The sequence below is a fragment of the Melospiza melodia genome, chromosome 23 (genome assembly GCF_035770615.1).
Source record: "Melospiza melodia melodia isolate bMelMel2 chromosome 23, bMelMel2.pri, whole genome shotgun sequence".
Classification (NCBI taxonomy): Eukaryota; Metazoa; Chordata; class Aves; order Passeriformes; family Passerellidae; genus Melospiza; species Melospiza melodia.
Window position 1 is genome coordinate 12,867,129 of NC_086216.1, and position 20,836 is coordinate 12,887,964.

Here is a 20,836-nt window from a genome sequence, read left to right on the forward strand (position 1 = left end):
CCGGGCGGGGGGACGGGGCGGAAGGCGGGCGGGGCTGGCGGTGCCCCCGCGGGCCCCCCCCGCCGTGCCGGGGGTGGTGGGGGTGGTTGCCATGGCAATGAGGGGGCCCGGCCCCGGGGCCTGTCCCTGCGGTGCCGCCGGGGAAGGAGCGGAGGGGGCTGTCACCTCCGGCGAGGGGCGCCGGGGGCCGGTGCTTCCGCGGTGGCGGCTCCCGGGAGCCGGGGCAGGCCCGCCGCGGGTGTTCCCCTCTCCTTGTCTTTCCTCGCGGCGACCCCGTCTCCGCCGCCCTCCCGCGGCGCCGGGAGGAACCGAAAGCGCCGGTGACCCCCGCGGCCCCCCGCTGGCGGGCCCGGCTGGAAATACCCCGGGCAGCGGGGCGCAGTGCCGGGCCGGGGCCGCGTCCCTTCCCCGGGAAGTCCCCGTGGTTCCACCCGCCCGCAGGCGCGGGGGAAGCCCCCGACGCCCGCCGCCCCGGGGAGCTTTGACGCCGCGGTGGCCGGCGCGGAGCGGGGGGGCGGCCCGGAGCGGGGGCGGCGCGTGCCGGCCGGTGCCCCGTGCCAGCCGCGGGCCGGACGCCGAGCCCCGGCCGCGGAGGCTGGGGGGTCGCGAAGCCTACGGGCTGCCCCCCCGCCCCGGCCTCTCCGGGGGCGGCTGCCCCTCACCCGCCGCTCCACTGCTTCCCGCAGCCCCAGTGACAGACGGTGCCGCCGTCCCGCAGTGCCCGCCGCGGCCTCGGAAGACCCAGCCCACACCCGCTGATGAGCTCCATGAACCCCATGAAACCCTCGCTGCCGCCTGCGCCCCACGGGTGGGCGCCGGGGCAGCGTTCCTCCATCCATCCATCCATCCATCCATCCATCCATCCATCCATCCATCCATCCATCCATCCATCCATCCATCCATCCCTCCCTCCCTCCCTCAATCCCTCCATCCCTCCCTCCATCCTTCCATCCATGCGTCTATCCATCCCCTTGTCTGTCCCTCCATCCCTTCCATTCTTCATCTCTCCATTTCTTCAAGTCCTCCATCCCTCCGTCCTTCCATCCCTCTGTCCTTCATCTTCATTAATTTGTTTTTCTTTCTAGTGATGGTTCATTTGCATACGAGGCTGTTCCTTGGCAACCAAGCACCAATCAGCCGCCGGGATCCCTCTCCGTGGTAACCACTGTCTGGGGTGTCAGCAACCCCTCCCAGAGCCAGGTACCAGCAGCACCCCCACCCCAGGCCTCCCTCGCACCTGGATGCTACTGCCCCTGCCTGACCCACTGCCTCCCATTGCGCCCTCCAGGTTTTTGGCAGCCCCATGGGCCCTGGGGGAAGCAGCTCAAGCACTCCACTGCTGCCTGGCATGGCAGGCACCAGCTCGGGCATGAGCTCCCCACCATTCCTGCCACAGCAGCCCTTTGCTGAGGGGGCCCCAGGGAAGGGCTATGTGCAGCCCAGTGTCTATGGGCGCAACACCTACTCCAATGGGCCGGGATTCGCTGCCAGGTAAGGCCAGCCCTGTTCTTTGTGGTCTGGCATGTGCCCTGCTGCAGGGAGGGCCACTGCATTCCCCTTACTGCTTCTCTGTTCTTCAGCTACAATGGTGGCCCGAGTGGCCCTGGAGGGATGGGGCTCGCCTCGCATGCCAGCCGGGCCACTGCTGATTTCACCCAGGCAGCAGCAGCTGCTGCTGTGGCTGCTGCTGCTGCCACAGCCACGGCCACAGCCACGGCGACGGTGGCGGCACTGCAGGAGAAACAGAGCCAGGAGCTGAGCCAGTATGGTGCGGTAAGAACCTGGATGTGGCAGAACTGGGGAGCTGACAGCCCCCCTGGCCTGCTCTGACCCTTCTGTCTTTGTTGCTGCAGATGGGCACAGGGCAGTCTTTCAGCAACCAGTTCCTGCCCCATGCTGGACCCCGTGGCCCCAACAGCATGAGCCCAGCTGGCATGGCAGGTGTTGTGGCCCCTTCTGGTGTCTCCCCTGTGAGCATGAGCCCAGTGCGGGCGCCCGGGACTGGCCCCCTCTATGGTGGGCAGCGAGTGCCTCAGCACACCTACCCTGGACCTCCCCAGAGCCAGCAGCTGCCCCGCCAGGGCCTCAAGCGGGGGTACTCCAATGAGGTGAGTGCCGCGTTGGTGAGGGCTATGGCATGTGGTTGGGCCCCTTCCCCACTGGTGCTGACTCCCTGGCCCCACAGGGATACCCACCGCAGCAGTACCTCCAGGGCGGGCAGTACGCTGCAGCTGGTGCCCAGTATCCCCCCAGCGCCCCCCAGTCCTCCGCTCCGTCCCCCTCATACCCTGGCCACAGGCTGCAGCAGAGTGTGGGCCAGTACCTCTCCACTTCAGGCAGTGCTGGACCCTATTACAAGGTACCACAGGGGAATGTGGGCAAGGGGTGGAGGTCTGGGTGTCCACCATGCCCCGGTGCCAGCCCCTGGAGACCCTTCTCCTCCCATAGCCAGCTGACCAGTTCAATGGGCAGAGTGCCAGCTTCAGCACCTACAGCCAAGCAGCCATCAATGGGGTGAGTGTGGCAGTGGGCGGCGCGGGGGCTCTGCTGGCCTGGCTGGACGCTGAGGGCACGTGCTGCCTCTACAGCCGGGCCGGTCACTGCCGGGCTACCCCAGCTCGCCGCTGGCCGGGAACCCCACGCCGCCCATGACACCAGGCAGTGGCATCCCCGCCTATGCGTCCCCTGGGCAGGATGTCAAGTCACCCTTCCTGGCAGACATGAAGCCCAGCGTTGCCCCCCTGCACCCGTCCCCTTCAGGTGGGTGTCCCTGCTGCGGGTGAGGGGGATTTTTGCAGAGATCACCCCCGTGTGTACGGTGCAGACCTCGCTCCTGACAGCTCCGTGGCCTTTTCCCCTTAAATGGAAGGTGGGAGGGAATTCAGAGAAGAGGCGTGCCCACTGCCAGGGTTTGGGGGCTGATTGAGGCAGGAGCGGGCTGCCTGTGTTTAGTGGGAGGGGCTTGCTAAAAGGGTGTGGCCTCAGGGGGCGGGGCTTTATAGGAGTGCTGATTTGGTGGGGGCTTCTGCTTTTAGGGTGGATCGGGAGGGGCTTGGCTATGGTGCGGTTTCCTGGAGCGAGCGGGAGGAATCTGCGGTGGGGTGGGCTTCCTCCAGAGGGGTGGGAGGGGGGTGGTCCCCAGGGGTGGGGCCGCTTTCGGTGGGAGAGGCTTCCTGTATTGCCCGGGGCGCGGTGTCCAGGGTGGGCAGGGTCGCGTAGGTTGGGCTCCCTGCAAGGTGGGTCCTTGTGCGGTGGGCGGAGCGCGGCTGGGGCGTGGCCAGGGTGTGGCTGACGGCCGGGGAAGGTGTCCTTTCCCTGATGGCGGCGTCCCGCAGGGCCGGCCCCCGGCGAGGAGTTGCGGCTGACCTTCCCGGTGCGGGACGGCGTGGTGTTGGAGCCCTTCCGCCTGCAGCACAACCTGGCTGTCAGCAACCACGTCTTCCAGCTCCGTGACTCTGTCTACAAAACCCTCATGATGAGGTGGGGATGCTGGGGGGCACCTTCTGGAGTGTCACACAGTGCTGCTCGGGGGGTGCTCTATGGCACCGTGTGCTGTGGAGTGGGGCTATGCTGGCAGCACAGCTGGGCACTGCGTGTGCCATGTGGCACGGGGATGTGTGGCCTGGTATGGCTGGGCACAGCACTGTCCCTGCATCACGGTGTGAAGTGTGGCTTGGCACAGCTGTACTGCCGTGGTTCAGCGTGGTGTCATGGTGTTTGGCACGTTGTGCCACAGCCTGGTGCTTTGGGGCATGGCTTGGCATGGCACGTCATGGTGGGATGTGGTGTGGCTGGGCACAGTGCTGTGCTGCTGTTGGGGTTTGTCACAGTGCCATATGACTCAGTGTAACATGGAATGGCTTAGCACTGCATGGTTTTGCATGGCTCAGAGCAGGGAGCAGCATGGTGTGGTGACACATGTGGACACACCCCCTGCCCACACCCTGCCTGTCCCCAGGCCTGACCTGGAGCTGCAGTTCAAGTGCTACCACCACGAGGACCGGCAGATGAACACCAACTGGCCGGCCTCCGTGCAGGTGAGCGTCAACGCCACGCCGCTCACCATCGAGCGTGGTGACAACAAGACCTCCCACAAGCCACTCTACCTGAAGCACGTCTGCCAGCCTGGCAGAAACACTATCCAGATCACTGTCACCGCCTGCTGCTGTGTGAGTCACCAGGAGGGTACCAGGAGAGGGAGGGTGCTGGCTGGGGCCGCAGCTCAGCCTCCTGTCTCTCCACAGTCCCACCTGTTCGTCCTGCAGCTGGTGCACCGGCCCTCGGTGCGCTCGGTGCTGCAGGGGCTCATCAAGAAGCGCCTGCTCCCCGCTGAGCACTGCATCACCAAAAGTGAGCACCTGGGGCTTAGCAGGATGCACTGTGGCAGGGAGGCCACAGCAGGATGGGGGTGATGCTGCCGTGTTGCCCAGGTGCCACCACGGTGCCACCCCCGTCCCAGGGTCCTGGTTCTGACCCTCGGTGCCCCTCGCCCTCACCTTCCCAGTCAAGCGCAACTTCAGCAGTGGGACCATCCCAGGGACACCAGGGCCCAATGGTGAGGATGGTGTGGAGCAGACAGCCATCAAGGTGTCCCTCAAATGCCCTATCACCTTCCGGAGGATCCAGCTTCCAGCCAGGGGTCATGACTGCCGGCACATACAGGTAGGGCGTGGTGATGACAGGGTGCTGTATCCAGTATCCTGCCTCTTCCATCTCTACTGCTGCTCTCCCCACAGTGCTTTGACCTGGAGTCATACCTGCAGCTCAACTGTGAGAGGGGGACATGGCGGTGTCCTGTCTGCAAGTGAGTGGGGTCTGCAATGGGGCCATGCCCTGTTGTCCCGGCCTGCAGGGCATGGGTGTGTGTTTCACTGCCTGTGGGGAATCTATTTCCTGCCCTGGGAGAGGAACAGTTCTTGCCTTAGGGGGAGGTTCCTGTCTGGTGGGGGTTCCCATACCTCACTCTGTTCTCTCTCTGCCTGCAGTAAGACGGCCCTGCTGGAGGGGCTGGAGGTTGACCAGTACATGCTGGGCATCCTGATCTACATTCAGAAGTAAGTGCCTTCCCGTTGGCTGTCTGTCCATCCATGCCTAGTCCTGTGCCACCCCAGGGGTGGCTGTGCAGCCAGTGCCCCCAGCCTCACCTCCCCTGTGGTCCTGCTGTCCCCAGTTCAGAGCATGAGGAGATCACCATCGACCCAACCTGCAGCTGGAAACCCGTCCCTATCAAACCTGACGTCCACATCAAGGAGGAGCCGGAGGGGCCAGCGCTGAAGCGGTGCCGGACACTCAGTCCTGCACACATGGTCCTGCCCAACATCATGGAGATGATTGCGGCCCTGGGGCCTGGCTCTGTGCCCTTCCCAGCATTGTCACAACCCCCAGTGGGGGCTGCCACCGACTACGGCACCCCGGGTACGGGGGGCACCCATGGGGGACAGGACTGAACCCCATCCCTGTGTGTGTGTCCCCCAATTGCCCCATTTCCTCTCACAGGTTCCAGCTTTCTGGGTCCTGGGGGCTTCCCAGAGCCTTTTGCTGCCCCTGGTGTCCCTGGCCCCTCAACGCTGAGTGACTTCATACCAGGCCCCTCCTCCATCTCCTACCAGCCCAACATCCCAGGCAGCCTTCTGGCCCCTGAGAAGCCTCCTGTGCCCCCTCTGCCTGCACAGGTCAGCTGGGCTATAGGTGGAGGGACTCCCCGCAAGCCCTCATGTCTCACTCTGGGTGGGCTGGGGGGTCCCGGGGCAGGGAGGGTCTCATGACTATGCTCTTTCCTCGCACACCCCAGCTTCCCCCAGCGGGACGAATGGAGCCGTCCCACCCCGTCGTGCAGACGGGGCTGCACAGTGCTCCCTCGGGCAGCCAGCCCAGCTCCACGCTGCACTCTCGGGGCGCAGGGGTACGGCCGCCCCTGGGAGCCCCGGCCCACACCACCGACCTCGTCTTCCCCCCCGCACCCAGCATGGCCGCGGCAGGCGATGGCTCCGAGGCTGCCCTCGACGTGAGTACTCGGGGGGGTGGAAAAGGGTCCTGCCACTGGCTCGGGACCCCAGCTGCTGCAGGGGGGTGGGCAGAAGCTGCAGGGAGCCGATCATCACACACTGCCGCCCCCAGCTCCTGCCCGAGCTGACGAATCCTGACGAGCTGCTCTCCTACCTGGGGCCCCCCGACCTCCCCAGCAGCAGCAACGATGACCTCCTCTCTCTCTTCGAGAATAACTGAGCCATCCTCGCCCCCCTCCCGGGGCTGGGGGGCAGCACTGTGTGCCCCTGCCCGCTGCAGAGCTGGGACCCCCCACAGTGGGGGCTTTCTCAAAGGGCTGCGATGGGACAGAGGAGCTGAGCTCCCCCAGAAGCACAAGGCTGTACATAGTGTAGAAACACTACTGCTCCCCCGAGACTCCCCATATTTAAAGGCAAGTGCGTCACTGCGGGGCTGCCCGTGCCCTCCTATCAATGTGCAAATGCTGCTGCCCCTTTTAACCGCACGGGTCTGGCATGGGGCGTGGAGCTCAGCTCCCCCTGCCCCGCGACGAGCTGCCCTGTATGTCCCCGATGGCTATTAAAGGATCCTTCTGCAGGGTCACGCGTGTCCCCCATCTTTTGTCATCCCGCTGTGCGGCTGGCCCCGCCACCCCTCTGAGCGCGCAGGGGAGGCCCTCGGGTGGCGGGAGGATCCAGGCCTCTGTCCGGGCAGAGGGGGGAGGTGTGTCTCGAGTAGCGAGGGAATCCTGCCCTATCGCCGAGCAGCGGCGGCCGGGCTGGGCGGTGAACCGGACCTGTGGCGTCAATCATTAACCCGGGCCGGCTGGGCGGTGCTGCAGTCCGACGGCGGAGGAGGGCAATCGGGTGTCTCCGCACGTTGGGGGGTGGGCGGCCACGGCTGGGCCGCAGCTTCGGCAGCTCCAAGCCCCAGAGGCCCTGGTGCCGTCGCATCCCCCGAGACTCCCCTCACGGCGGCCCAGCGCCGCGCCCGCCTCCCCTGCGCCATCCCGCCACTCCTCGCTCTCCGCAAGGCGCATGCGCGCCGCGCCCTGCCCAGCGCCGGACCGCGGCCCCCGCCCCGCCCGCGCTTTTTTCCTCCTTCCCCACTCTTTCAAAGGCGGTACCGCCGATTGGTTGCCTGCCCTGCCACTCCGCCACTCTGCCAGGGGCCATTGGTCGGCTCTGCGAGGGAGGCGGGCCCTCATCAACCCTATATAAGGGGCGGCGGGGCGGTGCGCTCCTTCTGCTGCGCCGCGCCCGCCAGACGGACGAGTGTCTGCTACCCTGCTCTTGTGTCGCCATGGCCAACCCCGTCGTCTTCTTCGATATCGCCGCTAATAACGAGCCCCTGGGTCGCGTCACCTTCGAGGTGGGCGCGGGAGGCGGCCGGGGAGGGGCGGTGGGCGCCGCTGCCGTTTCCTCGCCGGGCGCGCGGGGCCGGTGGGGGGCCCGCAGGCGCCGCGCGTGCGCGGCGGGGGCGCGTTGGTGGCTGCGGGGCTGGGGCGCCCCCGGCCCGGCGGGGCGAACAAAGGGCCCCGAGCGTCGCGCTCGGGCGGCTCCAGGAGCGGCGGCGCGGTGCCAGCCCAGGGCGCGCCATCGCCCGAGGCAGTCCATGCGCACCTGGTCCGGTGCCGCTGGTTCCCCGTTACCGCCGGCCTCGCTGCCGCCGCGTTCCCGCCGCGCCTCCGCTCCGCCCCGGGCCGGGGGGGCGCGGCAGTTCCCCCCCACTGCGGGTCGCGGCCGTGGCGGCTCCGCCGCCATTTTATCGCAAGGCCCCCGGAGCACCGGGATGAGCCGCGTCGAGCTCCCGGGCGGTGCTGCTCGAGTCTGGGAGTGCCGGCAACCCGATCACTGCGGGATTGTCGCTGGAGGGCGAAGCATTTCTCACCCCGCCCGGGGCGCAGAGCATCCCTGGCACGGCCGGGTCTGCTCCGGGCGCCGCGGCTGCTGCGGATTCGGGGCCGCGCTCCCGTACGGGCGGCGCATCCAGCCCAAAATCCTCCCGAAGCGCTGGGAGGCGGCGCGCGCGCCCCGCCCAGGAAGGCTTGGGCACATTAATGTTTAATTTAATCCAGGCCAGCAGAATGAACCCTTCTCTGCACCGCTGGTGAGATGAGCGATGTTAGTTCAGAGCTTGCAGATAACGGTGTGAGACGGGGATGAATCTAGAGCTGCTGGCACGGCCCAGAAGCCCCCACCCGGTGGGGGTCCCTGGGCTCCGAGCAGTGTCTGGACTATCCTCGGGGAGTGGGGGGGCAGTGGCCAGCCCGGATTTGACAAATGCCTTTCCTGTCTTTACAGCTCTTTGCAGACAAGGTGCCGAAGACAGCAGGTTGGTAAAACAACTTTGGCTCCACGGTGACTGTACCAAGCCCCAAACTCAGCAAATCTGTTCATGGTGGGGTTTTATTTCCTTTGCAGAAAACTTCCGTGCTCTGAGCACTGGTGAGAAGGGATTCGGCTACAAGGGGTCCTGCTTCCACAGAATCATTCCTGGGTTCATGTGCCAGGTGCGTGGCGCTCCTGCTGCGGTGGGTGGGTGGGTAGGTGAGGCAGTCTGGCACTCAGGTAGGTTTTGGAGATGGATTGGTTCTGCCATTTGCCTGCACCCAGTTCCAGAGTGTTCTTCTGCACCCATGCCCTGAAATACTGCCTTTTCACAGGGTGGTGACTTCACACGCCACAATGGCACTGGAGGCAAATCCATCTATGGGGAGAAGTTCCCAGATGAGAACTTCATCCTGAAGCACACGGGTCCTGGTATCCTGTCGATGGCCAATGCTGGCCCCAACACGAACGGTTCCCAGTTCTTCATCTGCACTGCCAAGACCGAGTGGTGAGTCGTGGGCTGTGGGAGGAGGAGCTGGGGGTCTGCATCTGGGAGATGTCCTCTGTTGGGGGATATGGGACTGGCTGTGACTGTTGGTTCTCCACAGGCTGGATGGCAAGCATGTCGTCTTCGGCCGCGTCAAGGAGGGGATGAATGTGGTGGAGGCCATGGAGCGCTGCGGCTCCAAAGATGGCAAAACAAGCAAGAAGATCACCATCACCGACTGTGGGCAGCTCTCCTAAACCCTTCTCTCACCAACTGACGGCTCCTCAGGCAGCCTGGGTGCCACAGCCCGCTGCAGCTCACCTGCTCCCACCCCAGTCCTGATGTACTGCTGCGTTTCTACTGGGTCACGGTCCCACTGGGCCGCAGTTACCTTCGAGTCTAAATAAAACGAGTTAAATTACACACACCATAGCGGTTCCCTTCTGTCCCCAGCTGGGGAGGGCAGGGTTTGGCACTGGTGGGGGAGGGAATAGAAGGTGTTGAGGGGGCAGGAGGACCCCTGCTGGTGGGGTGGTTACACCAGGCACCCCAGGAGGATCCAGAGTGAAGAGAGTAAGCTGGTCTGAGGACTGAACTGAACCCCATGGTGGGGGGTCCTTAGTTTTTAGCTGGGGAAGGGTTCTGTTCCTTCAACTACTGCCCTGTGCCTGTAAGTATGGGAGGGGTAGTGACACTCAGCAACCAGCAGCAAACCCAGATGACTCTGCTCCTGGTCTATCATTCTGCCTTTATTATGAAACCACTGAAGCCATCCAGAAGTGGGTTCTGTTTCTGTGAGGGCTGAAGGACTCTGGGCTGGTCCTGCAGTGCACATCTGGTTGAGTTGGGCGGCTGTGGGGCTCAGGTGGAGGCAGGTGTGTTGTGTGCCTACCTCGGCTGGGAGGGGCTGGTTCCCTGATGCTCTGGGAGATGAACTGGTTTTCCAGGCATTGGTGAGGACTGCTGGTTCCTGGCCCAGCTCTTAAAGGTGCTGGGGCAAGCAGCCCAGCTGTTGAGGGGCAGGAGAGGGCTGCTGGTGTCTGAGTGGTTGACACCTTCTCCATCCTACCTTTAGGGAGAAAGGGTGCCTGCTGATAGCTGAGAGTCTGGTCCATACGGGTGGAGGCAGGACATTCTGCTGGGGCGCTGAACTGGTGAATTGCTGGAACTCCCAGGACAGTTTCTCTACAGCCAATGCAAGGGAAGAAGAGAGATTGTCTTTGTGCTCCTGAAACAGGTGAGGCACTTCACCATCAATGCCCCTCTGTCTCTCTGCAGACCAGCACTGCCGGTGAACTGGGAAATGACAAGGAAATGCTCCATGTAAGGTTCCTACACATGGATCATGTGCATTGAGCTTTGTCTGCATCTCTGGGTGACTGTGCCTCATGAGGCTGACCCCTTGACACGTGTCCGGGGTCTTTGTTCAGCCTGATGAGAATTTACAAAGAATTTGCCACCTCTGACTGATGGGTTGTGACACCTGCCTTTCCTCCCACTCTGGAACCCCTCAATATCCCCCAGGGACTCCCAAATCCATTCTGGGAACCCTCCCAAACAGCCCCTGGGACCCTTCCAAATCCACCCCAGGACTTCCAATGTTCCCCAGGATGCCCTTGAATCTCCCCAGTCCTCCAGGGATGCCTTGGTACCCTCCAACAGCCCCTCAGGAATCCCTCAAATCCATATTGGGACCCTCAACATCCATCAGGACCCCTCTCCAGCCCCTGTCACCCTCCCTGGTCCCCCAAATCTAATCAGGGTCCTCCCAAGGCAACTCGGGAAACCACAAATCCCCATCACCCCCCAACATCTCATGGGACACTGCAGTCCCCTAGACCCCCAAAATCCACCCTGCACCCCCCAAATCAACCCTGGGATCCTCACAGACAACCCCTGGGACACTCCAAATCCACTCAAGAACATCCTGATCCCTCAAATTCACCACGAGACACCCCCTCCCCCACAGACACTCTCTACTCCCTGGGACCCTCTGGCAGCCCCCAAATGTAACCTGAAAACCTCTCCCTCCCTCCCAGGAATCCCCCAAACACCAACTGGGACCCTCCAGACTGCCCTTCCGCCAGTCTACCCTGGAACACCAAATTCCACCTTCATAATCCCCACAAACACTCTCTGGAACCCTCAAACCCCCTCCAGACCCCCTAAACCCACCCTCATACACCCCAGAGTGCCTGGGAACCTCACCCCCTCCCAGGACCCTCCAACCCCCATTAGATGCCCCCAAATCCACCCCAGGATCTCCCCTGGGGTCCCTCACCACCCTCTGGATCCCCCAAATCCACCCTGCGATGTGCAAACATCTGCTGAGAAGCCCCTGGGAGCACCCAAATCCACCCTGGGCCCCCCCTAAAGACTCCCTGGAGGCCCCTGGGACCACCCCTACACAAAGCCCCCCCCTCCACACTGTTCCAGCCCCACCACGTCCTTGCCTTCCCCCCAGCACATGGCCTTGTCGTCCTGCAGTGTCCTTGTGTGCCTCCTGATGTCCTTGCGTCCACCCATCCCCCAGGGGATGCATGTCCCCTGTGCCCCTTCCCCTGTGGCCGCACTGGCGCCCTGTCCCATTTGGGGGTCCCTAGAGCGCTGTCTCCATGCCCCTAGGCTTTGTGTCCCCTTTCCCCACAGTGGATGTCGCCAGGGGGGTGCCCTCCAAGTCCCCACGCTCAGGATCTCCCCAGGATGTCACCCCCTTGTCCCCCTTCCTGGGGTGTCCCCAAGGTCTCCCCAGGGTGATATGGCCCCAGATCAGGATGTCCCCATCCTGTCTTCCCATGTCCTGATGTCTCCCACAGCCCCCCTCCATGTCCCCTACGCCCACCCACATCATTCCGACTCCTGTGCCTTCCATGACCCCGATGTCCCCATGTCCCCCATATCCCCCTTGTGTCACCACGTCCCCCATGTCCTCCTATGTCCCCCAACATTCCCCGTGTCCCCCTGTGTCAGCTGGTGCTGCAGGGGGACCAAAGATGGTCCAAGGGGAACCCTCCTGTGGGGGTTTGGCGTGGGGGGGGGGCTGGGAGGGTTCTGTGGGCAGTTGGAAGGGAGCTATGGGTACTCAGGGGGTGGGGGTGTCCAGAGGGGCTGTGGCAGATCCTGGGGGTGGCTCTGGGGGCTTAGGGAGGTCTAGGAGGATATCTGTGGGTGCTAAGGGGACGTTGTTGGGGTTCAGGGAGAGCCCATGGGGCTGACAGGTTTGTAGTGGCGGGGGGTCTGTGGCCTCCATGGATGGAGGGCTGTGGGAAGTGCTATGTGGGGGCCCCTTCCCCCAGGGGGAGGTCTGTCAGGGTATGGGGGGAGGGTCACTTGATACTGGGGCCCACTACCCACTTTGAGGGGTACAGGGTGTTTGAGCTGCCAGTGGCTGGATTTGAAAGGACCCTGTGCCCTGAGAGTGTGTTTAGGGGGTTTCTGCCCCTGGGAGATGCTGCCAAGGGGTCAGGGGATGCTGAGGGGCTTCAGAGTGCAGGTGATGGAGGATTCATAACTGTTCTCACTGCCCACTGCATCCTCTTGCTCCCCAAGGACCTGCAGCTGGCCCAACACCTGCAAGGGCCCCAGAGGGGGAGCGTCTGATGGGGGGCACCCCCGGGATCCCCACACCATGGCCCAATCCCTGGCACCCACCCACAGGAGCCCCCCTCCTGACACTTTCACATCCCTAATCCTATTGGGGGGTCCCTGGGAGATCCCCACATTGAGACATCCCCCACCTGGAACTCCCTTCTCAATACCCCTCCTGAGGGTCCCCACCATGGCACCCCACAAACTCCCCGGGCAACACATCCCCGGGTGGGGGTCCCCTTCCTGACTTCAGCACTTCTCAGATTATTATGAGTCCCCACCTGTATTCATTCCAGGACCCGGGAACTGGAGGGACATCATCCCCCAAGGGGACATCCCTAGGACTCACACTCTATTGGAGACCTCCCTCACTACTGCTGGACCCCAATAAATGTCTCTGATCCTCAAATGCTGCTGCTAGAGTGAGGGAAATTGGGGGCAGGCACCTGTGAAGGAGGCTCTGGGTGCAGGGACTTAAGGGGGGGGGTGGGAGCACCTCCACGAGGGCTGTGGGAATTGGGGTAGGGGATATTTGGGGAGGTGAGGAGGAGGGTGAAGCTTAAAATGTCCCCTTAATACGGTGGTGTTTGGAGGGGCAGGGCTTGAGGGGGCACTTTTATAGTGGTGGGGTCATTTTGGGGGGTTAGGGATTAGAGGTTTGCTTTATGGAGGAATCAATGCATCAGGAGTCAGGGATCCCGGGGCAGGGACTTCGGGTCTGTTTTATAGAGGATGGGGGGCTGCCTCCAGGGCCGGGGGGCAGGGCTCCCCTTTACAAAGGCAGAGCGGCCGGTGCGGGGCAGGGCTTGACGTGAGACGGGGCTTAAGCCTGCCGTGTGAGGCCCGAGCCTCGAGGGATGGGGTTTTAAGGGGCGCTCTTTATGGGGCTGGGCCCAGGGTCCACTTTTATGCTGGCGGTGGGGGGTTGTCGTAGTAGGGTGCGTGTGCACCACCTGAGAGGGGCAGGACTTAGGGGGTGGGGCTGCATGGGGCGTGGTTGTGGGGTTCCCCAATATAAGGGCTCTCCGGTCCGCCCCCCCGCCCCGCGGGCCATGGCGGCTGCGGCGCTGCTGCTGGGCCTGCTGTCGCTGCTGCTGTCGCTGTCGCTGCTGTCGCGACTGTCGCGACTGTCGCGGCGTGGCGATGGGCGCGGCCCGCGCTGGGGCGTGCTGCACCTGCTGCACCCACAGGGGGCGCTGCACCTGAGCCGCCTGGCGCGGCGGCACGGGCCCGTGCTGCGCCTGCGCGCGGCGGGCCGCGGTGAGTGCGGGATCCCCGACCCCAGCCGAACCTGCCCGGAACCCCCGAACCCGACCCCAGCCCAACCGCCCGGGACCCCCGAACCCGACCCTGACCGAACTGCCCGGGACCCCCGAACCCGACCCCACCCCAGCCGCCCGGGACCCCCGAACCCGACACCAACCCAACCGCCCGGGACCCCACAGCCCCCCAAACCCCCCTCCCTGCTCCCCAGGGACTCTCCGAGCCCCCAACCCTGCCCTTTCCCCCTGCGGTGGGGACCTCTCCTCAAACCCCCCAAACCTTTCTTGGGGCCCTAATCCCCCGATGCTCCCCCCAAAATCCCACGCCAGGACTCCCCACTTGGTTTGGGATCTCCCCCAGTTTTGGAGTACCCCCCAGCCCCTCCTCTTCCCTGCAGAGGTGCTGGTGCCGAGCTCGGTGGCGACCATCCGCGAGGCGCTGGTCCGGCACTGGGGGGACTGGCTGGGGCGCCCCCACAGCTATCTGGGTATGGCGGCGGGGGGGGCGGTTGGAGGGGTTCCTGTGGGGTTTGGGGAGTATCCTGTGTGCAGTGAAGCCCTTCGGGGGATTTGAAGGGAGTCACTGTGTGGTTTCTGGGGTTCTCTGTGGGGCTCGGGGGGCGTCTCTAAGGGTTTGGGGGGGCCCTGTGGGATTGCAAGTCCTTATGGGTTTTGAGGGCGTCCCTAGGAGATTGAAGGGGTTGTTACGGGATTGGGAGGGGGTCCCTATGGAGTTGGGGACATGGGTACTGGGGGGGGGGGGCAGTTCTGGAGGGGTGGGTTGTCTGTAGGGGCTAGGGCAGTTTCTAGAGGTCTCTGCCCCACCAGACACACCCTTCAGCCTCCAGGGTGGCATTAGGAGGGTCCTATGGAGGAAGCGGCTATGGGGTTGAAGGAGGCTTTATGAGGTAGTGGGGCCCTGTAGCACACCCCTGGTGTATTGGAGGTGGGTCCCTATAGGGGCTGGGGGGTTTCTGGGAGTCCCTGACTGCTCCTGCCCAACCCCAGGGTCGCTGGTGTCACGGGGGGGCCGGGACCTGGCACTGGGAGACCCCTGCCCTGGCTGGCGGCGGCAGCGGGGAGCAGTTCGGGGGGCACTGGCACGGGCTGGGGGGCGTCTCGGGCCCCTCCTTTGGCTGCAGGGCCGGGAGTTGTGTGAGGTGAGACCCTGAAACTGACTTCTGCCCAAAATGATCCTTCTGCAACCCCGACACCCCCAAAACTGATCCTCCCAGCATTGCAAAACAGATCCCCACACAATATTGACCAGCAAAACCCTGGCCCATGCACCCCAAAACTGATATCTTGAGCCCCACTCCCTTCACCCAAACCCCACCCATGCACTTTAACCATGTCCCCTGCATCTGAAAACTGCCCCCCAAACCCTACTCCCTGCACTCATCCCCCAATCTCTGCATCCCAAACCTGATCCCCAAACCCTGCACCCGCATCACTGTCCCCCAAAACTTACCCACCCAAACCTCACCCTCTGCACCCCAAAAGGGCATTATCCCTGTGAGTCCCCATAACTCCCTCAGAGCTCTGCACTTCTCTTGTGCGACCCCCTAAACCAGCCTTGGAGTCCCCCTTTATTTGCTCTGGGGCTCTCTCTAACCTTCTCTTTCCCCCAGGAGCTGCGTTCGTATGGGGAGGCCCCCCTGGACCCCTTTGAGGTGTTCACCTTCCACACCTGCAGCACCATCGCACGCCTCCTCTTTGGGGAGCTGGTGAGGATCTGGCAGGGGGCCCAGGATGGAGACAGGGGTTTGGAGGAGGACCCCAGTTTTTATGGGGGCCCAGGGGTTTGGGGGGGACCCAGGAGTTTGTGGAGGGAACATCCAGCTGTTTGGGGGGACTGACCAATTTGTGTGTGGGTGGCAGGGGTTTGGGGGCACACAGGAATTTGAGGGGACTCGAATGTCTGAAATGATGTTCGGGGTGTTCTGGGGGATCCAGAGACAATTGAGTACTGGGCAGTACACAGGTGTGTTCTCCTCCAGGTGCCCCCTCCAGGGGAGCTCCAGGCCTTCTCACGCTGCCTGGGGGAGCTGCTGCAGGTCTGGGGGCACAGCAGTGTTCGGGTGCTGGACCTGCTGCCCCTGCTGCGGGTGAGCCTGGCAGCTCCTGGGGGTGGCTGTGGGGCTGTGGCCTTTTTGCTGCATGAGGGTCTATGGAGCCCAGAGCTATAGAGCCCTATGGGGGCAATAAGGGAATTGTGGAGGTCTACAGGGGGACTATGGGCCCTTGGGGGCCTGGGAAGGGCTGTGAGTCTCAGGGGGATTATATGGCCCATGGGAGAGATATGGGGCTGGTGGGATTATATGGGGTTGGGAGTGAGGTTATAGGATCTGTGTGGGACTGGAGAAGGGTATGGAGGGCTGACAGAGAGCTTATAGGGTCTATAGAGAGCTTGGGTGGTGTCTGTGGTACTGGGAAGGGACCCTATAACTCTAATGGGGCTGGACAGGGGTTGTAGTGTTTGTGTGGGGCTAGGGTGAGTGTTACAGGGTCTATATGGTGTTGGGGATCTCTGGGCCTGGGAGGGGCAGTTGTGGGGGCTGTATAGGGCTGAGGTGGGGTAAAGTGTCTCTATGGTGCTGAGGATGCCTATAGGACATTGGAGGGGTCTGTATGGCCCAGGGGAGCGGCCATAGGGTTTCTCTGGGGCTCAGGAGACTCAGGCAGCATCTCTGGGGGAGCGGGTGTCTCTCTGAGGTCAAAGGTTTCTTGGCGGTGGGGGTCCCCATGGAGTCCCTGTGCACAGGCCCTGCCCAACCCGGGACTGCGGAAGCTGCTGCAGCTTGTCCAGCACCGTGACATGTTTGTGGAGACCCAGATCCAGCGGCATCAGGTGGGGAGTCCCGGGGAGCTGGGAGGCAGCCCGAGGTCAGGAGCGGCGCGGTTGGAACAGAGCCTCAGGGGAAACCCAGGGCTTTGGAAACTACATGGGGGTCCGGAAGGACTCCGGTTCTGGGTGGAAACCAGGAGTTTGGGGGCTACCCAGGGGCTTGGGGGCACCCACATATTTTTGGGGAAACAGAGCTTTGGGGGGACCCAAGGGGATGGGAGGAGCCGGGGGTCTGGGAGGCTTGTAAGGCCTTGGGGAGGGCCAGGGGTTTAGGTGGACTTGGGGGTTTGGAAGAGACTCCTGTGTTTGGGGGCAGCTGGGGATCAGGAGAAACCCCCAACACGTGTCACCCCTTTGCCAGGCGTGCCCCTCCCCTCCCCCGGACTCAGTTCTGGGGGCACTGCTGGGGCGTAATCCTGGGGCACGGGAGGGCCCCCTGAGCCCCCCCCGGCTGCACATGGCGCTGGTGGACCTGTTCATTGGGGGCACCGAGACCACTGCGGCGGCGCTGGGCTGGGCTGTGGCCTTCCTGCTGCACCGCCCCGAGGTGAAACACATGTCCCTCCATGTCTTCCATGCAGCCCTGGGGGGGTCCTGTGTGTCCCCAGGGGTCCTGTGTCCCCCCCTACATCCTGTGTTCCATATGTCCCTCATGTTCCCTTCTCCGTGGGTTTCCTGCTGCTCTGCCCCCAGATGATGTGGAGCACCCTCTGTCCCCTGTACAGTGCCAGGGCTCCATGTGTGTACTTGGGGGTCCCATATCCCCACCTGTGTCCTACATGTCCCCCACGTCCTCCTCCCCATGGCTGACACTGTGCCCTTGCACCACCCTGAGGTGCCCCATGGATCTCTCAGACATTTCAGAGCTGTGTCTGTGTCCCTATGTGGCTCCTTGGTTTGGGGTTTCCATGGAGAGGTGGTCCAGGGATAGAGGGTCCCAAGAGAGAGATCTGGGGGCTCAGGGGTGTCCCCAAGGAGGAGGGAGGAGCAAGTTTGGGGGGGGGGGGGGTTGGGTCTCAGGACAGGTCTGGGGAGGATCTGGGAGTTCAAGGGGGTTGCCAAGGGAGAGGGCCAGGCTTGAGGATGGTTTGGGGTCCCAGGGGCAGGTTGGTGAGTTTGGGGGGGTCTGGGGTTCTGGGGAGTCGCCCTGTCATCCCATTGCCACTGTGTGCCCCCTGGGATGCACCCCGTCCCCTGGTGCCCCATGGCAGACATGGCACACCTGTGCAGCTGCAGGCGCGGCTGCGGGCGGAGCTGCAGGGGGCACAGGGACCACCCGGGCCAGGGGACATGGGGCGCCTGCCCCTTCTTCAGGCCACCGTCAGCGAGACCCTGCGGCTGCGACCCCCTGCGCCCCTGGCGCTGCCCCACTGCGCCCTGCGCCACACCAGGTACCAGGGCAGGGAGGAGCCGCCACCGGCCAGCCTGGGTGAGGGGCAACCACCACAGAACAGGAAGGGTCTGCCTGGTATCATCAGTAGGGTCCAGGAGAACCCAGCAGAGCCCATTAGACCCCAGCAAGTCCCGCTAAGACCCATCAGATCCCAGCATGGCCCGGGTAAGACCCGAATATGCAGAATATTTACCAGTAGGGCCCAGTAGAAGTAGGGCCACAGTAGACTCCAATAGACCAGTACAGTCTGGTAAGTCCTTGTAGGACCCAGTAGGCTTCAACAGAGCCCAATAAATCCCAGTAAGACTCATTAGGTCCCAGTAGGCCCCAGTATAACCCCAGTACATTCCACTTGCCCCAGCAGGTTCTGGAATGACCCCAGTAGACCCTAACAGACACCCAGTAGATCCTAGAAGATTCCAGAATAGCCTCAGTAGGCCCCAGCAGAGCCCAGAAGATCCCAGCAGGAGTTCCCAATATATCCCAGTAAGTCCAAGGTAGCCCCACTAAACCCCAGTAGACATCCAGTAGCCCCCAGAAAAGCTCACGATGGGTCCAGCAGTTCCCAGTGAGCCCAGTAGACCCCAGTATGGCCCCAATAGACCTCAACAGATAGCCAGTAGATACCAGAGAGCTCCAGTAGGACTCCAGCAGATCCCAGTATGGCACTAGCAGATCCCACCCAGTGTGCCAGTAGACCCCAAATAAATTCTAGTAGGTGTCAGTATGGCTCCAGTAGATTCCAGTATAGCATCAGTAAATTCCAGTAGGCACCTAATAGATCCCAGGAGACCCCAGAGAGCCCCAGTAGACTCCAACAGACACCCAGTAACTCCCAGCAGCACCTACCAGATCTCAGTATAGACCCTGTAGACCCAAACAGACATCCAGTCATACCCAGTGAGCCCCCAGAGAGCCTCAGTAGGTCTCAGTATGGCCCATGTAACTTGCAGTAGCCCCCAGCAGACCGCAGTCTATCTCCATGCACCTTGTCCCCTTCCAGTCTTGGGGGGCTCCCCGTGGCAGCCGGCACTGTCCTGATCCCCAACCTGCTGGCAGCCCAACAGGACCCTGACATCTGGCAGCACCCTGAGGTCTTCCTGCCCGGTATGTGGGTATGCCTGCACTCTGAGTGCCCCCCTGAACTCCTGGGTTTCCTCAAACATCAAACTGGGTTCCCCCAGCCATGGTGTTTTCCCTGATTCCTGGGTATCCTGGGAACACCTTTGTGTCATGAGTGTCCCCCCCCCGATACCTGAACCACCCCAACCCCACACCCCCTCCCCCAAACCTGTGGTTACCCCCCACCATCCCCATTAGTTCTCCCATATATCTGTGTACCCCCCTCAAAATCTGTTCCTCCCCTCTACCCCCCTGCCGAAACCCCTGAGACCCCCCTCAGGTGTCTGAACACTCCCCAAACATGTGAATCCCCTCTGTCATCCTGGGGTCTCCCCCGAGTCTTAGGCTCCCTCTGAGCCCCTGGGTCACCCCAAACCCCCATGTTTCCCTTCTGAACCCCGAAGTCCAACCCCAGGCTCCCTCCAAACTTGTGGAGGTCCGCTCCTAAGTCCTGGGTCCCCCCATGGCGCCCGCTCCCCCCAAGCCTGTGGGTCCCCCCCCGGAACCCCCTGATCCTGCCGGTCCCCCCGCACCCCTCGGAGCTGACCCGCCGCCCCCCAGAGCGGTTCCTGGCGCCGGGCGCCCCCTCGCGGTCGCTGCTGCCGTTCGGCTGCGGGGCGCGATCGTGCCCGGGGGAGGGGCTGGCGCGGGCCGAGCTCTTCGTGTTCCTGGGGCTGATCCTGCGGGAATTCCGTCTGGAGCCGGGCCCGGAGGGACTGCCGGGGCTGAGGGGCTCGCCGGGCACGGTGCTGCGCTGCCCCTCCTTTCGCCTGCGTATGGTGCCCTGCCAGCCTCCGGGCTTACCCTGACCCTGGCCTGACTCCACTTGACCACTTTATTACTTTTCTGAACACACTGTGACTCACCTGAGGTTTTTTTGACCCTTCCTGAATACACCTGACTTCACCTGAGCCTGTGTGACACTGCCTGAACCTGGCTGACCGTGACCCCCTGACTGACCCCACCTGACCTCGGCCTTACCCCTGCCAACCCTATGCCTCACCTTGACACCGGCTATGACCCCAGCTGTGACCCTACCTAACCCCATCTGACTCTGCTGGAACCCTGCGTGACTCCATCCCAACTCACCTGACACCTGACCCCTGCGTGCCCCCATTCAAAACCAGATAGCTGGGTCTCTCCCGGATGCCTGAGTCAATGCAGTGTGGGAGGGCCCCATTTATCTCCTCCTAATAAAATTTGTGCTTTTGAACCCACAAGTCCCGGCTCTTCCTGGGACCCCCTAAACATCCGGAATGCCCGAAGCCCAGCCTTGCGCCCACCCTGACCGGCCATTCTTGGCACCCGCCACAGCCCTCGGACAGCATCAGAAGATAGCGGTCTGGCTGATTTGCACTTTCCCGCTCCGCAAAGCCCTCCCCGGAGAGGCTGCGGTCCGGGTTGGGCTCGCAGCCCTGCGAGATACGGCGGGTTTCTGCGGGGCGCTGCGTTCTGCTGATCTGACTGGCAACAGGCGACTCAAAGCATGAAGCGCTCTGATTGGCCGAGGCCTGGTGTGCCTGGCAACCGATTGGCTTAGAGCTGTTGGGGGCGGGAGGGGAGTAGAGCGCCGTCCCCGGAGCGAGGGCCTGGAGGAGCGGGCGCTGCAGGGTGGAGTACCCGCTCCGAACATAGCGGGGGCACTCAGGAGCACTCCCCCGACGCAAAAACCCGAGGGAGAGAACAGCGAGGAGGGGCAGGGAGGGAACGAGACCGTCCGCGCCCCTCGAGTCATGTGTCGAAATGGGGGCAACGGCAAAGGAGGGGTAGGCAAGGCAAGGGAACGGAAGGGTTGGTCGGTGAGGAAAGGCAAAGGAGGAA

The 20,836-nt window shown here is 63.3% G+C and overlaps 3 protein-coding genes across 7 annotated transcripts; all 3 read left to right on the top strand.

Moving 5' to 3' along the window:
* The first annotated feature begins 670 nt into the window (after positions 1–670).
* On the top strand, positions 671–6,588 carry ZMIZ2 (zinc finger MIZ-type containing 2). 5 transcript variants are annotated; one of them, XM_063175101.1, is made up of 18 exons: positions 671–808; positions 1,086–1,200; positions 1,289–1,491; positions 1,581–1,773; positions 1,854–2,108; positions 2,186–2,359; positions 2,449–2,514; positions 2,589–2,760; positions 3,336–3,480; positions 3,959–4,169; positions 4,245–4,350; positions 4,505–4,662; positions 4,737–4,804; positions 4,986–5,054; positions 5,171–5,415; positions 5,497–5,672; positions 5,792–6,004; positions 6,118–6,588. In XM_063175101.1, exons 1-18 carry the CDS (start codon positions 759–761, stop codon positions 6,223–6,225), a joined length of 2,727 nt encoding a protein of 908 aa, XP_063031171.1. In that variant the 5' UTR covers positions 671–758; the 3' UTR covers positions 6,226–6,588. The 5 variants fall into 5 exon arrangements, with proteins under 5 accessions (XP_063031171.1, XP_063031172.1, XP_063031173.1 ...); XM_063175102.1 differs by having other exon boundaries at positions 687–808; positions 5,530–5,672; XM_063175103.1 differs by having other exon boundaries at positions 687–808; positions 2,694–2,760.
* Positions 6,589–7,206: 618 nt separating this feature from the next.
* Positions 7,207–9,225, top strand: PPIA (peptidylprolyl isomerase A). The gene is made up of 5 exons (XM_063175107.1): positions 7,207–7,356; positions 8,289–8,319; positions 8,409–8,497; positions 8,651–8,823; positions 8,924–9,225. Exons 1-5 carry the CDS (start codon positions 7,288–7,290, stop codon positions 9,057–9,059), a joined length of 498 nt encoding a protein of 165 aa, XP_063031177.1. The 5' UTR covers positions 7,207–7,287; the 3' UTR covers positions 9,060–9,225.
* A 4,217-nt stretch (positions 9,226–13,442) lies between these two features.
* On the top strand, positions 13,443–20,228 carry LOC134428442 (steroid 21-hydroxylase). The gene is made up of 10 exons (XM_063175163.1): positions 13,443–13,650; positions 14,051–14,140; positions 14,661–14,812; positions 15,284–15,379; positions 15,653–15,760; positions 16,417–16,503; positions 16,862–17,047; positions 17,731–17,891; positions 18,897–19,000; positions 19,577–20,228. Exons 1-10 carry the CDS (start codon positions 13,443–13,445, stop codon positions 19,822–19,824), a joined length of 1,440 nt encoding a protein of 479 aa, XP_063031233.1. The 3' UTR covers positions 19,825–20,228.
* The last annotated feature ends 608 nt before the right edge of the window (positions 20,229–20,836 follow it).